This window comes from Pelobates fuscus, chromosome 7, assembly GCF_036172605.1.
Source record: "Pelobates fuscus isolate aPelFus1 chromosome 7, aPelFus1.pri, whole genome shotgun sequence".
NCBI lineage: Eukaryota > Metazoa > Chordata > Amphibia > Anura > Pelobatidae > Pelobates > Pelobates fuscus.
Window position 1 is genome coordinate 52,287,757 of NC_086323.1, and position 17,203 is coordinate 52,304,959.

The following is a 17,203-nucleotide window of genomic DNA, read 5'->3' on the forward strand; positions in this document are numbered from 1 at the left end:
AAATTCCATAGCGCTGTACAATAGGTGGACTAACAGACGTTTAATTGTAACCAGACAGGTGGACATACAGGAACAGAGGGGTTGAGGGCCCTGTTCAATGAACTTACATGCTAGAGGGAGTGGGGTATATTGTCACAAAGGGGTACAAAGTAGGTTGTTAGAAAAGTATTCAATGAGGGCTTAGTAGGTCATTTTTGAAAGTTGCAGGAGAAGAGTCATTGGGGACAGGGGATGAAAATCTACTAACGATTTAATAGATATGCTTTCCTGAAGAAGTAAGTTTTCAATGATTTTTTGAAGGAGTGGAGACTGGGTGAAAGTCTAACAGAGATGAGACTTCCACAGCAAAAGGTGCAGCCCTTTAGAAGTCTTGAAGGCGAGCATCAGAGGTGGGAGTACGGACAGAGGATAGACATAAGTCTGCGGCAGAGCGCAGGGGCCTCGACGGGACGTACTTGTGTATTAGGATGGATAGGTAGGTTGGAGTAGCATTATGTAGGGACTTGTAAGCAAGCACCAGAATTTTACATTGAGACCTATATCTATCAGGTAGCGAATGTAGGGACTGACAGAGCGGGGAGGCGTGGGAGGTGCGAGCAGAAAGGAAAATGAGCCTCACTGTCGCATTCATTATAGATTGCATGGGTGCGAACTGGGAACATGTAAGACCACTGAGAAGGGGATTGCAGCAGTCAAGGCGAGAGAGAACAACCGCATGGATGCATCCGGCTTTAAATAGGGGTGGATGCGCGCTATGTTTTTGAGATGGAAGCAGCAGGATTTGGCGACAGACTGGACATGAGAGGTGAAGGAGAGGTCGGAGTCAAAGAGAACACCTAGGCAGCGAGCCTGCGAGGTAGAGGTGATAGTAGTACCGTTGACTTGGATCGAGACGGATACAGGAGTAGCAACACTTAAGGGATGAAAGACCAGAAGTTCTGTTTTGGACAGGTTGAGTTTAAGGAAGTGAGCAGCCATCCAAGTGGAAATCGCAGAGAGGCAGTCAGAGATACGAGTCAAGATGGGCAGAGAGAGATCAGGAAAGGACAGGCAGATTTGCGTGTCATCTGCATATAAATGATAACGGAAGGCAAAGAAGCTGATAAGTTTACAAAAGGAGGCAAGGGTAGGGGACCAGAGCCTTGGGGAATGCAGACAGGGAGGAGTTGGGGAGAGGAAGCAGAGCCAGAGACGTAAACATCGATAGAGCGCTGGGAGAGGTAGGAGGAGCACCAGGAGAGAGTGGTATCTCGTAGACCAAAATTACAGAGAATGAGAAGAAGTTGTTGATGATCAACAGTATCAAAGGCAGCAGAGAGATCAAGGAGAATTAGGATAGAGTAATGGCCATGAGATTTATCAGCAATTAAATAGTTGGATACTTTGGTCACCGCTGTTTCGCCAGAGTAACTTCTAAAATTGTTACACATTGGAATGGTATTTTACTCCTTGTATTATGTGGGATGTAACTTTAAAAATAAACTGAACTCCTACACATATTATGTACTCTGTAAATCAAGACACATAAATTAATTTATATTGAATTACTTTTCCTAAGTTGTACATATGTCTCACATTGCCCAAACAGTGAAAAAGTTGTTTTTTGTGGATTTTTTTTATAATAAATAAAAATTCATATATGTATATGTCACCTCGAATTAAAGCCCATGTTGTCCTCTAAAAAAACAATATATAATATGCATTGGTGTAAAAAAAAAAGAAAAATGAAAATTGCGGATTAACACACACAGCAAACAAATTCAAAAAATTGCACGCTTATGAAGCTGTGTTCATAAGAGGTTAAATCAAGGCCTTGAGACTTAAAATAAACCTAAAATTTACAGATCTCGAGTCAAATATCCAGATTTTCAGGTTTTAGGCTGTAGTGTTCAACATTTTTCTAAATGTAATAATTAGCCGGACATTTAAAGCTTTTCTTTCATAGTTTATCACAACGCAGCAAGATAAAGGTCAAAGGTAGGTTTATTTAGGAAGCCTGAACATGGAGATGACTGGTTTGATTTGTTGATGATGAATGGTTGCAGTGAAATCTAGGATGAGGTATCACCTTATCTTGTTGCAGCTGAAGAAAGAAGAATTTCCAGGAGAAAGAAACTTTTGTTTCAATACTTGTTCAGGATTTTTTCAGATTCCGTAAAAGTATTTATTAAGGTAAGGCTGTAATGTCAGGGATCATATTCTTGATAAAAGTCTAGCAAGTGTGGGTCCTGTTTACATAGAAACCTGTTAACATACGACACTCTTATTTACGTTTAATAGTTATATTTTTGAAAGGAATGGTAAGATGGTTAATAAATCAAATTCATTTTTTTACTCATTTCCATCACACATTGGTATTGTCTTTATTTTATCAAGCATTTATACTGCAGGGTGAATGTCAACTTCCTAACAACATTCGTGTATCACTAAATGACATTTTACATTTGACTCATGCACACAGCTCACTTCAGAATATTTAGCATTCCCCTTCCATAATCTCAAGGGTAAACACAGGTATAAATATTAAAAAATAGGGAAGTAATGTCAACCTCTGGCAAAGAAAAGCAGTCTTTTATGAACTGTTAGCAACACTGGGCCACACATTGTTTTAATCCATTTTAAAAAGAAATTAAAATTAACACATTTTATATTTTACACCGTGGTAGGCAACCTCAGTCCTTCAGTGCCTCTAACTGGACAGATTCTACAGAAAAACAGAAACATCAGATTGTAAGGATTTTCAATTTTACTGAAGCAGAGATACAGCTACATTCTATATTATTGTTGGTTCCAATGAAGGGGAATGGTTCCGTCCAAGGATGGTCACATTCTATTCTACCCCACTATCTACTGTAAAGGAAAGAATGTCCCAAGGATTTGATTTTCGTGGTGATATGGTGCATTGAAACTGGGAGATCATTATATCCTTCGTCTTTTGTCTGTTTCATTTTAAATCATGACAGTGCCAGGTATATGTTAGGATGAACCATCACCTGAATTCAACAGACACCGTGATATCCAGTCCGCAACAGCATCCATACACAATATCGATAAAACAACAAGGATTAATGTAGAAGGCTGGCCCCAAACATGATCTGTGATATGGTCTACTGCCATGATATATTTCTAAAATGAATACAAACTAATTGGGAGTGCACACATTCAAGGTTGTGGGATTCTGCACAAGGGTGCTTTGTGCAGGGGGGAGAGAGGGGGGGGGGTGGATTCCCAAGGAGTTCAATAGAGAAGAGATCTCATGCACACCAAGTAGCTTCCCACAAAGGTAGTCTTTATAGGTGAATAAGGTATAGCAATGTTTCGGCTCATGTATAGAGTCAGTAGAGCTATTATTAAGACAAAAGTTTTGCTGTTTTTTTAGCATGTTGAAGAACTGCTTGGCACACTTGAAACAATCCAGGATGGAATATAGGTGACTGTGCAAGAATGGTAAACTTGCAAAGTCCACAAATAAATTATTAGGATTTTGCACAGTACTTCACAAAGTATCACTGTAATAAATGTTAGGTTAAGTGTTGAATTTTGAGGAGCTATTATGGTGAAAGTTTAGGATTCTAAATTTGTGAATATAACACTCAAATCCATTTCACCTAGAGAACCATTTCTTATCAACAAACACGATTAATTCAGTCTGTGTCTATCAAATCCCTTCGGTTCCTGATTTCTGCATGGTTTTTATGCACTGCTAGAAATCTCTTCCTTTTTATCATGTCACCATTGGGTAAGTTAGTATCCCAAATATATTCTGGAGAAAGCACCTTAGTTGGTTTATTATCCGCCATGTACTTATTAAGATGAGATTCCTCTTGCCATACAGCTTCAATATTATTTTTCTTGTCTGCTACGATACCGTTTTGGCACGCTGTGCTGAGTTTGTAAATTTCTTCAACTGTCCCCACATAAAAAGCTGCCATATAATAGAAGTCCCCATGCCCGTAGGGGATGAATGCTTCAGAGATCTGGCGACGTTCATATGAAAAACTGTGAGGTTCGGCAAGGAAATATCCTGGGTGTATTGTAGCCACTCTATCCCCAAGTATTTCAACACCCACATGATCACCAAACACCATGTCTACATCTGCACACACCAGGTAGTCTATCTCTTGGGGCAGTTGTTCACGAGTCAGATTGGTAAGGACTTGCATTCTCCTCATAGATACATCCTGCCAACGTTGATCAGCAGTCACCTCCATCAGAGACAAAACACGGTTTTCAGCCAGTTTAGGTTTCTGGACTTCAGACACTTTGTCCGTAAATACATAATATCTAACTTTGTGACCAACCATAAAGTAACGTTCTGCCGACTCCAAGAAAGGCCCCAGGAACCGAATATATCTGCAAAGAGAGCAGAATGAATAAACCATTATTCTGAAAGAAATACAAAACCTATTGGCCTCAATTTAATATTGTTGCGAAAAATATATATATAGATAGATTTTTTTATTTATATTTAAATATTTTGAAAAAATTATTTAAAAGGTTTATCCAAAAATATTAAATTGAGGCCATTGTAAGAGCTTCTTTCTTAGAGCTCATTTGCAACCTTGACTTCGATTTAATTTTTCAATGTATCGACTGTTAGTTAATGGACACTGGTGTCACCCTGTGATGGCGACATTTTATACTACAGAAAAAGGTTTCCATAAATTATCATCCATAACACATGAAAAAGTGACAGCAAAAAAAAATGCACGCCATACCGTGTTTACAACATACAATTAATATATATGTTACAGTTAAAGTGAGAAATCAGTTAATGTGCACATCACCTAGTTAATCTGCAGATTAACTGATTTGCTCAGTTAAAGTGCGGAATCAAGAGTTTTCCCCACTTTACCTAGCTTCAGTTGGCTGGAATAAACTATGACATGTATACAAGTAGAAACTTTAGGTCCCCCCATTATTTATTTAGTTAGGGTTCCCAACCGCAGCACATGTGTGGGGACCAGGGGGGACATTAGGTCCCCCCTTTAATTAATTAGGGACGAAATCATCTTCGTCCGAAAACTCATGCACATGTCTACAAGGCATATTGTTTCTTACCATCATATACTTGCTCATTTTCAAGTACTATAACCAAAGAGTTTTAAAATATAAAGTGGGGTTACCTGTTCTTCCACACATGTTGTGTACGTCCTCACATGTGGATGTGGTGCACAATATGTGGGAAGAATGGGCAGAAAAGCTAAGATCCGCTTTTTAGAACATATGAACAATATTAGAAAGAAAGTCACTACACATGCTATCCCTGTACATTGTAACCAATGTCCATTTTTAAACTGGATAATTTTTCATGTGTCATTATAGAACAGGTTGTTTTAGACGTAAGAGGTGGTGACATCACAATGAAGCTGAGACAGAGACAGGGATTCTGGACTCACAGATTAAAAACCATTCAGCCCCAAGGGTTGAACATAGATTTTGATTTATTTGTTTTTTAGAAATGTATTTTTTCATGTATATTTTTTAGATATATACACATTTTATGTTTTGTATACATGTATTATTTTTACAAATTTTGCTATATTTTTTCTAGTAATATCTTTTTTCCTTTTTTGGATAATAATAATTGGCTTGTGTTTCTGGACTCCCCTCTCTATGTCTCATATTGGGTTGTTTCTATTCACTTTTTGCACTTTATGCTCACTTTTATTATTAGAGTCTTTGTTTTAAAAATATGAATTAAAAAATTTGAATTTTTTCAAAACTTTCTATATGCTAATATTAACAGGTTTTCATAACCGTTTATATTTTTTTTTTTATTGTATATGGGACTTTTTGCACAACATTTGAGTATTATATGAAGAAAAGAGGACATACTCATTACTATGACGAAGGAAACCAGCAGATTATTTTTGGAACATATTTGCGTTCCAGACATTGACTAACTACGTCGGCAACTAAAGCCGACAGATACCCACCATATCCGGGAAATGCACCTTAATTGAAGAAAAAGTGATAAAGAAAAAAAGAGACGAGCTCTCTTTTTTTCTTTATCACTTTTTCTTCACTTAAGGGACACTTTTTGCACTATGGGTATTTAGACCCTTGTAGGTTAACACTTCTTGTATTTTACATAGTGCTGTTCCCACAGTTAATGTGATGGCACATTAGGCAGGATCTGTTTTTTCTAGATTGAGTCATAGATTAGAACACCCTCGAAGGTGTTTAGAGGATATTAGGGACTAGTGTATAGCTTTTCTTTCATTTATAAGCCTAAGAAGCTTTTTACAGTCCACTAATCAACACCCACTCCTGGACATGACTCACGAGAAGGGGTAACTTCAATTGCGTTATTTTAGGTGTTATTTTGTAGCCTTTTTTCTCTAACGACTGCAACATTATATCCAGTTATACCCTTGTTTTTCACTTTTTTTGCTGCCTATGTGTATTTATGGGAATTCTTTTCTGCCCTTGGCAAATTTACTTTGGCAATTAGTACTATCTTTAGCCATTTTTAGGGGAGATTTTAAACTGGTGATCTCTATCAAATGACAGTTTGATTATTTTGCATGAGCACCAGTATAAGACATTAGGGAGCTTTTTATCTTCCATCTTTTTCCCATATATATATATACATTACATACCTGAAGGGCTCTGCAGGTACAGACCTCCAAGTTGTCTAATATATTACTTTGCCAGTATTAAAATATTTTGAATTTTTACTTTGCCTATATACCCATAGTGCAAGGTATGTGTTTCTATAGTTCCTCAATGTTTCTGAATCCCTCTGCAGATGATTAAGGACCCATTCTGGAATGTATTGTCTTATCTAATTTTGTGTTATCTGCTCTGACATGTGAATTTCAATGCATTACTGCAACATCTCCAATAAACATTTTAAAGTGAAGTAAATCGAAACCAGAATCCAAAAACGTCATTAATATTTTTACTCAATCAAAGGACATATTTAAGCATGTCCAATATGATCTGTCCTCCGTAAAACTACTCCAATGAATTTTATTTTTGGTCAAAAAACTTCAAAGCTGTATTTCCGTGTGTTATTTTTCAAAATAGAACTCCTGAGTATTATCCTCTCATATAACTTTTTATTACAGATGGTGCGTAATTTAACAGCTGAAATTATGATTCTTCATTAAATATGGGTAAATAATGTGCTTTACACCACTTGTTTGGCACTATTCCAGTAAATAAATTATTCTAGAAAATGTAAACAGTAATTCTGGCAAATACTCGTCTAAATTCCCTAAGCAACTGAGCATGTTCTGGATATAACTTGGCTATGGGCTGTATAAACTGTAATTTTAATTTATTTAGCATTTCGTCCATTCCACTTACTTTTTCACTGCAAACACAAATAGTCCAATTGTTTTATCCTTAAACTGATCGTTCAGAACATTGAGATCATATATTCCATCCCAGATGATTGGAGCAAGCCAGGGAGTGAGGACTTGTAGGGCAGCTTTCCTTCTGCAAAACACAGGATCAGGATAGTATTAGTGACCAATTTAAAGACCAGCATTCTCTGTTAACCTCTCTTATTAATATTTTCTATTTCAACTTCAAGTAAAAGTAGATTAGAAATGTATACAAGATGAACATTATGTCCGACATGCACTGTCTTTATTTACACACTTTGCAGACAGTAGAATGGGTACATGTGATGGGACACGTATGCCATGGGAATTTCACAGTTAGACTTGTCTGCAGGTGGTGAAATATACATTGCATTTTGTGTTAATAAGTCAACATAAGGATTTTTGGGCAGGTCCATACAAAATGCCATTTAACAAAATTGTGACAATATTCTTATCAAGCTGCTTTCTTGTCCTCTTATTCTATTAGCTTCCACAGGATTCTATCATTAAATCCTAATATCCCAGAATGTCTGGCCCACTGTCAAAGGTTTGAAGCGGAGGAAACCAATATACAAAAGTGACACAGATTGCAAAGTAGAGGAAGGAGAATCCAGAGACGTACTCAGGCAAAAGGTGTGGTCAGTCCAGGTAGCGTATATTCTTAGACAAATAAACAGGCAAGAGGTCAAATAAAAGGGAGTCAAAATAAAGCAATGGCTCAACAGATACAAATGAACTGGTGAACTGTAGGCACACAACTAAGTACTGAGTTGAGCTGCACAGAGCCTAAAATGGGGAGGGGAGAATAACCTCTACCTATTCCACACCCCCCATCATTAGCACGACTACCCCAAGCCAATACACCAACCTTCTACATAGAGCAACGATATATGCGACACTTGCGCTGCCTAAGAAGCTCAAGGAGTCAACTCCTGAGCAAGCTTCGATCCTGAAGTGCAAAGAAGTGGCTGCAGAGTGCACCATGTCGCTGTGCCGAGACTTAGGGCAGCACTCAGACCACAAGGGAGCTGAGAGGGTAGAAGACCCCACCAAATGCCCACACGTCGGCCTCAAAGTACGGAGGAACTTGGTGAGCGTATGCCAGCTATGCCAAAGCAATGAGCAGAAAGGTGAGTTCCTAACACCCACTCCCGAAAGTTACATTCAGAAAGGCCCCAAGTCTAAAGAACATATTAGCCCCTCCAAGTTATATGATCCTACTGAGAAATATAAAGTGGTTCATAAAGATGGGTTACCCAATAAACGTTGTGGTCACACTAAATGTCTCACATGTAGTTATATTTGTCATCAGAGTTCTACGTTTAGCCCCTATAATAATTCTGACTTAACCTTTTCAGTTCAATCTGATATTACTTGTAACACTTCTTTTGTGGTATATCTACTAACTTGCCCTTGTGGGCGTCAATATTTGGGCCAAACCACAAGACCCCTGAAATGTAGATTTCGTGAGCATAGAACAGCTATTATTCAGGTCTAAACAGGTCTTCAGTAGCCCGTCACTTTGCCATTTTCCACGAGAATAATCCATCTGGTATTCAACTTATGGGGATAGCTCATATTCCCCCCCATCAGGATGGGGCTATAAGGAAAAGGGAACTGATTAAGTCTGAGTCAGTTTGGATTTTTACAAAGTGAAAGCCTAGTGTAAAGATATCTGGGCAGTGAAGGGGTTAACCCTACGTGGAGATTGGTTGAGAACAAAAGAGAGCGAGAAACACTGCCTATAAAGTATATGTATATACAGAGAAATTAAATTAAAGTAAAAATAAAAAATATATTTATTTGTGAACAAGATACAAAGTGATTATTTCGTACATCCACTCCTAAACCGTCTGTATAGATACATACAGGGGCATACAGAGATGCTATGCAGAAATAAAAGGTTTAAAAGGAGAATCAACAGCACTTGAATCACAGCTATTCTCAGGTTAATCGTTGCAGTGTCTCCACTGTCACGATTGGTAGTACTTTTGGCAGTTCGTACAACTGCACAGGATACTGTCTATAACTGTGGTCAAAATGCAGGAGACAATGCTATCTGAGTAATGTCTCTACCGTTATGATTAGTAATATCTCGATGTGGTTCGTCTGGTTGCAAAAGATATTATCTATAACTGTAGTTAAGACAGGAGACAGGTGCTGTCTAAATGCTGTCTTAGAGTTATAGTAGGCTGCAAGCTATGGTAGTTGTATCTCCTATTTCTGAGATGATACCTACTCTGGGTAGTAAATTGATGAATAACCCCAAAATCAGTATGGAGAAAAGACAGATAGAAAGATATATATATCTCTGTGCCTTCAAGGGCACCTACCAGGTAGGAGAGCTAACTGCAGAAAATAGAAAGGTACAGGAGGAGAGAGGTATAAATTAATCACAGAATAGTCGGATAATAGATACTAACTGTGCCTTCAAGGGCACCTCCCTTAGGAACAACTCGCTAGCTTGCGTCTAAATAACTTCAATATAGACACAATAAAGTCTTATCAGATGTACATTAAATAATGTTCATGCGCTAAACACGCAGAAAAAGTTATAACCACAATCCGTGTAAGTGGTTACAACCTTAGTATCCCTCCCGATTCACCCACAGCCTATATGGTTATCGTTAGTAATCAGAATATTCAAAGGTATTGTGGCGAAACCAACTTCGCCACTGTGAACTGGAGAAGCCTGGTTGCTAGCCTCCTGCCCTGCGACTATGGCCCCTGGACACATTTGGGGCATATTGTATTTTATCGTGCGACTGCTGGCCCTTTAAGTACAGTGAATGGTATTTTATTGTACTGCTGCTGGCCCTTTAAGAACTGTCTGGGGACCTATTGAGACTTTGGGTAACAATACCCTTTAAGACTATGGCCCCTGAAAACGTATGGACTTTTATTGGTGTGTATGGCCCTTTAAGAACCGTCTGGGGACATATTGTGACTTTGGTGAACAATGCCCCTTTAAGACTATGTCCCCAGACCTGTAAAATAACTTGCCCCTGGCTTTCCCCCACTTGGTTCAGTAAATAGGGCTTACTGAACCAAGTACCACACAGGCGGACCACCCAGAAGCTAAAGTGTGCAGGCAATTTACCTCCCAGGCTGTGAGGTTACTGCCGGTTAATTGCACGTGGCGGCGGCCATCTTGGTTTCCTCGAATGCGGTCAGCGGTGTATGCTAAAGATTCTGTGGAACTAAAATCGGCTACACATTCTGCCGAACACCGCTGACCCTTACCTTCTCCCATACGGAACTTGCAGCTCCAGAGACTAAGTCCCGTTCGAAATGGGACTTAGTCGTTTTTTCGGCATGAAATTGACCGACCGCACAGCCCAAATCTATGGAACTGTTTTGGGCAGGAAATTGTGCTTGCGGTCGGTCATAAAGGACTTCCAGCTAACTTTTGATCCACTGGAGGGATTTGGCTGATTTTTGGAAGTGTTTATGTTTGATGTATGCTGAGTCTGAATATGCAACTTTTATTGAAATTGAATGTATGGTTTTAAAGTTACAGTGTGTGTGTAAAAACTGTATTTTTATTGTATGTAATAATTGGTTTAACTGTTAATCTAAGGGGAGGAAATGTGTGGGAGGTACATCCCTGTGATTGGTTAATTTCATCCTCCCCCTGGGAGTGTCCTGTATGTACTTGTTTGTAATAAAAGCCAGACTGGGTGTCCCAGTCCAGAGTTCCTGTTTTACCCTCAACTTGAGTCCTGTGTCTTATTGGGGGAATCTGCTACAAGGGATTGCTATGCTAGGCATATTCCCTTGCTATAATCACTGAGCTCTTGTAAGAGCTTGTTCCTGCTTCGTTCTGAAGGGAGATAGCTGCAGCCTGCGGTGCTTATGGTGTCTGGTGGAGTGCTTGGAGTCCTCAGGAAGCGCTAGGAGCATCCATTAACGGAGGTACCAAGTCGGGGTGCCAGGTGATCCGTTACAGGTATTAACTGCTGGTGCAGAGAGTATAATATTAGGAGGGAACAGAAAAACCCCGACGCGCGTTTCGCCGGTAAGGCGGCATTTCAAGGGGAACGTGATCGTTTCACAATGGGCTATTAAATAGGGCGCGCAAACCTTTGATTGAAATCACAAGAACGTCGACGTCATCAGTTGATTCTGACGAAAGACGGTGGTCCGGAGGGGCCATCTCCCTCCGTTCATATTATGTTTGCAAAATTTCACAGAAAGTGAAACAAATATGCCAGCATGTATCCAATGATTGGATACACAGTGTAGGAGAATAGGTGGCATGTTCAAAGTGAGTGACATGCCTAAAAACAGTTGCATATACGTAGAGCTAATAATGCCCGATCAGTAAGTTTTTGCTTATCTACTTAGTAAGATGGTCGTAATTCATCTGTAGAGTCAAGTGCATGTTATAATACAGCGTGAGAAGTGGGGGGCTTGGTTTAGACCCTCATCATATACAGTATTTACAAATTATGATGTTTGCAATGTATATAGCAGTTGCACCGATACGTAACTAGAAATCCCATCTGTATGTAATGGTGGATAGCATCCCATATAGATATGTGATACGTCAAGTTCGTGTATCGTCTGAAATCCATATGTACATATATTGGGAGATCGTTTCAACACGGAATATCCACAAATACAAGGCCAAAGACAATTCAAATAATTGTCCTATTTTCCAAATGGTCGGAAGGATATTATTTATTGGCATGATAATCGATACTAAAAGCTCATGCAGAGAATACGAGGTCTATTTCCTCATGTTAGGTGCTATTTTATAATGAACATATAGATGGATCTATGGTATATGTACAGTAGGGAACATGTATATGAATACATCAGTAGACGTTCTTTAGTGTTAGCGATTTCTGCAATGTCTTGTGATTAGAAGTATTGATACTCAAAGGGTCATTAAAGATAATTAATAATATACTAAAAATTATGATGTGTACACATAATTGGTTATGATCATAGAGTACCAGTGATGATGACAGAGAAAGTTTTTAAGTTTTTGAGTATGGGAACTAGATATGGTTAATGTATGAAGGGTGTATAATTGAACTCCTCGTTGAGTCCCTGGGGGGCGAGGGTTCTAAAGGAATATATCCATTTAGATTCTTTTTGTAGTAATTGCTGATTGAAGTTCCCTTTCCTAGGGTTAGGGATCAGCTTCTCAATAGCCTGGAATTTTAAATTGTCAGTATTGCCCTGGTGAAAATTTATGACATGTTTTGCCACACTGAAACTCCGTTTTAAGGCCTTAGGGTATCCGAACAGGGTTTTGAAAAAGGCATACCAACGGGCCAGTGGGACAAATAGATTGGAAAGTTTGAAGACTACATGCCCAAAAACTAGTTCCTCGACCCCGAGATGTATCGCCACCTTTGACGGTGGCTGGGGAAAAATGATACAGACTTTTTCCAATCACTGGCCTATCCTTATACACAACCCTGTTTTGAGAAAATCATTACCTAGCTATCCATCTATCACGGCCCGCAGGTCAAGGAATTTGAAAGACCTCCTAGTTCACAGTTTTTTGGCTCCTATTCCAATTGAGCCTAATTGGCTCACGAACACAAAGGGTACATACAGGTGTGGCCACTGTAAAGCCTGCCCGTTCATTACCCCTTCCAAGTCAACTACTTCTACGCAATCAAAAATTATCATTAAAACCAATGCACTGGTCAATTGCAGTACCACTCGTCTAATATATCTGATCACATGTACATGTGACATCCAGTACATTGGTAAAACCATCCAACCTTTTCGTCGAAGGATCCTTCAGCATATTAACTCTGTAAAGAATACCATCACACCTACTCCTGTGGCAAAACATGTCATAAATTTTCACCAAGGCAATACTGACAATTTAAAATTCCAGGCTATTGAGAAGCTGATCCCTAACCCTAGGAAAGGGAACTTCAATCAGCAATTACTACAAAAAGAATCTAAATGGATATATTCCTTTAGAACCCTCGCCCCCCAGGGACTCAACGAGGAGTTCAATTATACACCCTTCATACATTAACCATATCTAGTTCCCATACTCAAAAACTTAAAAACTTTCTCTGTCATCATCACTGGTACTCTATGATCATAACCAATTATGAGTACACATCATAATTTTTAGTATATTATTAATTATCTTTAATGACCCTTTGAGTATCAATACTTCTTCTAATCACAAGACATTGCAGAAATCGCTAACACTAAAGAACGTCTACTGATGTATTCATATACATGTTCCCTACTGTACATATACCATAGATCCATCTATATGTTCATTATAAAATAGCACCTAACATGAGGAAATAGACCTCGTATTCTCTGCATGAGCTTTTAGTATCGATTATCATGCCAATAAATAATATCCTTCCGACCATTTGGAAAATAGGACAATTATTTGAATTGTCTTTGGCCTTGTATTTGTGGATATTCCGTGTTGAAACGATCTCCCAATATATGTACATATGGATTTCAGACGATACACGAACTTGACGTATCACATATCTATATGGGATGCTATCCACCATTACATACAGATGGGATTTCTAGTTACGTATCGGTGCAACTGCTATATACATTGCAAACATCATAATTTGTAAATACTGTATATAATGAGGGTCTAAACCAAGCCCCCCACTTCTCACGCTGTATTATAACATGCACTTGACTCTACAGATGAATTACGACCATCTTACTAAGTAGATAAGCAAAAACTTACTGATCGGGCATTATTAGCTCTACGTATATGCAACTGTTTTTAGGCATGTCACTCACTTTGAACATGCCACCTATTCTCCTACACTGTGTATCCAATCATTGGATACATGCTGGCATATTTGTTTCACTTTCTGTGAAATTTTGCAAACATAATATGAACGGAGGGAGATGGCCCCTCCGGACCACCGTCTTTCGTCAGAATCAACTGATGACGTCGACGTTCTTGTGATTTCAATCAAAGGTTTGGGCGCCCTATTTAATAGCCCATTGTGAAACGATCACGTTCCCCTTGAAAAGCCGCCTTACCGGCGAAACGCGCGTCGGGGTTTTTCTGTTCCCTCCTAATATTATACTCTCTGCACCAGCAGTTAATACCTTTGAATATTCTGATTACTAACGATAACCATATAGGCTGTGGGTGAATCGGGAGGGATACTAAGGTTGTAACCACTTACACGGATTGTGGTTATTACTTTTTCTGCGTGTTTAGCGCATGAACATTATTTAATGTACATCTGATAAGACTTTATTGTGTTTATATTGAAGTTATTTAGACGCAAGCTAGCGAGTTGTTCCTAAGGGAGGTGCCCTTGAAGGCACAGTTAGTATCTATTATCCGACTATTCTGTGATTAATTTATACCTCTCTCCTCCTGTACCTTTCTATTTTCTGCAGTTAGCTCTCCTACCTGGTAGGTGCCCTTGAAGGCACAGAGATATATATATCTTTCTATCTGTCTTTTCTCCATACTGATTTTGGGGTTATTCATCAATTTACTACCCAGAGTAGGTATCATCTCAGAAATAGGAGATACCACTACCATAGCTTGCAGCCTACTATAACTCTAAGACAGCATTTAGACAGCACCTGTCTCCTGTCTTAACTACAGTTATAGATAATATCTTTTGCAACCAGACGAACCACATCGAGATATTACTAATCATAACGGTAGAGACATTACTCAGATAGCATTGTCTCCTGCATTTTGACCACAGTTATAGACAGTATCCTGTGCAGTTGTACGAACTGCCAAAAGTACTACCAATCGTGACAGTGGAGACACTGCAACGATTAACCTGAGAATAGCTGTGATTCAAGTGCTGTTGATTCTCCTTTTAAACCTTTTATTTCTGCATAGCATCTCTGTATGCCCCTGTATGTATCTATACAGACGGTTTAGGAGTGGATGTACGAAATAATCACTTTGTATCTTGTTCACAAATAAATATATTTTCTATTTTTACTTTAATTTAATTTCTCTGTATATACATATACTTTATAGGCAGTGTTTCTCGCTCTCTTTTGTTCTCAACCAGTTTGGATTTTTAGGCTCAATACCATGACACCTAATGGCCTGAAGGAGGCGCTGGAGTTGTTCTAAGTATTCATGTTCACACTACTCTTTTGTGAAATGGGGGAGAAGTATTCACATTTATTCTTGGTTTACCCTGTAACCTTGTCTAATGGGGAGATTTGTCCTCGCATTTTTTCCATCAGATGTATATGTATCTATCGTTTCTGGTCTTTGGTAGTGACATCCTAACTTCTATCAAGGATTGTAATTTTATCTTTATTTTTGTTTTAATTTTAATTTTATTTTCAACTTTAATTATATTTTACACAAATGAAGTCTGTCCCTTTAAATGGTGATTTGTTCGATTTTCTGTATATATGTTTATATATTTTTGTATTCTTGACTAATATTTAATTTAGTCACTTATATTATGTTGCCTAACTATTTAATTTATTATATATCATTTTAAAGGGTATTCTTTATACATGAATGCATATAAATTGTTGCTATTTTGCGAAATGTATCTGAAATGTTTTCCCTATTGTAGGGTGTTTGTCAGGGTTTCTTTGCTGTTTTAACCCCTTAAGGACACATGACATGTGTGACATGTCATGATTCCATTTTATTCCAGAAGCTTGGTCCTTAAGGGGTTAAACAGCAAACCTTTCTGTTTCAGTGATTGAGTTTGCAGCTGCAATTACTATGAGCTGCTTCTGCTTGTTGCCACGGTTACTCACCTGTGAGTAGGAATCAACCCTGCTGCTAATCAGTTCTGCCTATTTAAGCAGCTAAGCCCAGAACCTCCTTGCCCTTGCGTGGTTTCATGTTTCCCAGAAGTCTCCTTGTTCCTGTGTTTCCTGTTTGATCCTGGTTCCTGACTCCGGCCTTGTTCCTGACTCCGCTGCTCTCCGTGCTCCTGATCCTGGCTTGTCTGACTACCCGCTCTGGTGACTGACCCCTGCTTGATTCCTGGACTTTGCTGTTGTTTATTATTTGTTATTTATTAATAAAGGTGTGTTGCATCTACTTCTGTCTCTGTCTGGTTCCTGGTCCCTGACAGTGTTTTCCCCTCATATGTTCAATTAGTTCATTAGTGTTGGGGGTATTTAAATCAGGTCCTTTTTGCAGCTATCCAGTCTTGATAAAGTCCCGTGGGCGGGACGAAACGCGTAGACGTGGCTGCATTTCATTACTGGACCCGCTGTGCTTTTTCGGCTGCCTTATTTATTTCTATTTTATTTTTATTTTTATTTTTATTTTGAACTATTCATTATTAGTTTTCTGTTAGTAACGGTTTCCTGTGCCATCTCACTCCAGATCTCTGGAAGGTGAGGACCCTCGGGTTGACTGACCGCCTTTTCATCTACATATACCGCAGTCTTTTGTGAAGATTCCGACCACGGTATAAGTTCACGGCTTGCTTGTGTTCCATCGGCTGCAGCTGTGGGTGGTCTGCTACAACTACACCGCGGTCTTTTTTGAAGATCTCGACCGCAGTGTATTTTACTGCCATCTGACGGAGGTCTGCTGTTAAGAATTCACACTTATTTCTCTTCATCGCCTACTTTGTTCTGCTTCTTCAAGTATCAACTTCCATATATATACACACCTCGGTGGGGGGCCCACACCGAGGCAGCTACTGTTTTCTCTTATTTTCTTTTTCTTTTTATTTATCTTTTATTTTTCAATTGTTTATATTTTATGTTTCTTTTTATATCTCTTATGTTACTTATTAGGCAGCTGGTTTGACATCCCATCTCACACTATGCATACTATGTATCTCTAACACATAGAATTCATTTGTGCATAGTTGAGATCAGTGGGTTCATGTTTATATATATTTTCATTTATCATTTTTTGCCTGTTT

At 38.8% G+C, this 17,203-nt stretch overlaps 1 protein-coding gene across 1 annotated transcript in view; it reads right to left on the reverse strand.

Moving 5' to 3' along the window:
* Window positions 1-3,389: 3,389 nt before the first annotated feature.
* The window catches only part of LOC134569325 (histo-blood group ABO system transferase 2-like), a 247,490-nt gene continuing 233,676 nt past the window's right edge, over window positions 3,390-17,203 (reverse strand). Inside the window, exons 5-6 of the mRNA XM_063428249.1 lie at window positions 7,318-7,449; window positions 3,390-4,353 (exon numbers count right to left, since the gene is read on the reverse strand). Of these exons, the coding sequence (XP_063284319.1) occupies window positions 3,645-4,353; window positions 7,318-7,449 (841 nt within the window). The 3' untranslated portion in view covers window positions 3,390-3,644. The remainder of the gene's footprint in view (window positions 4,354-7,317; window positions 7,450-17,203) is intronic.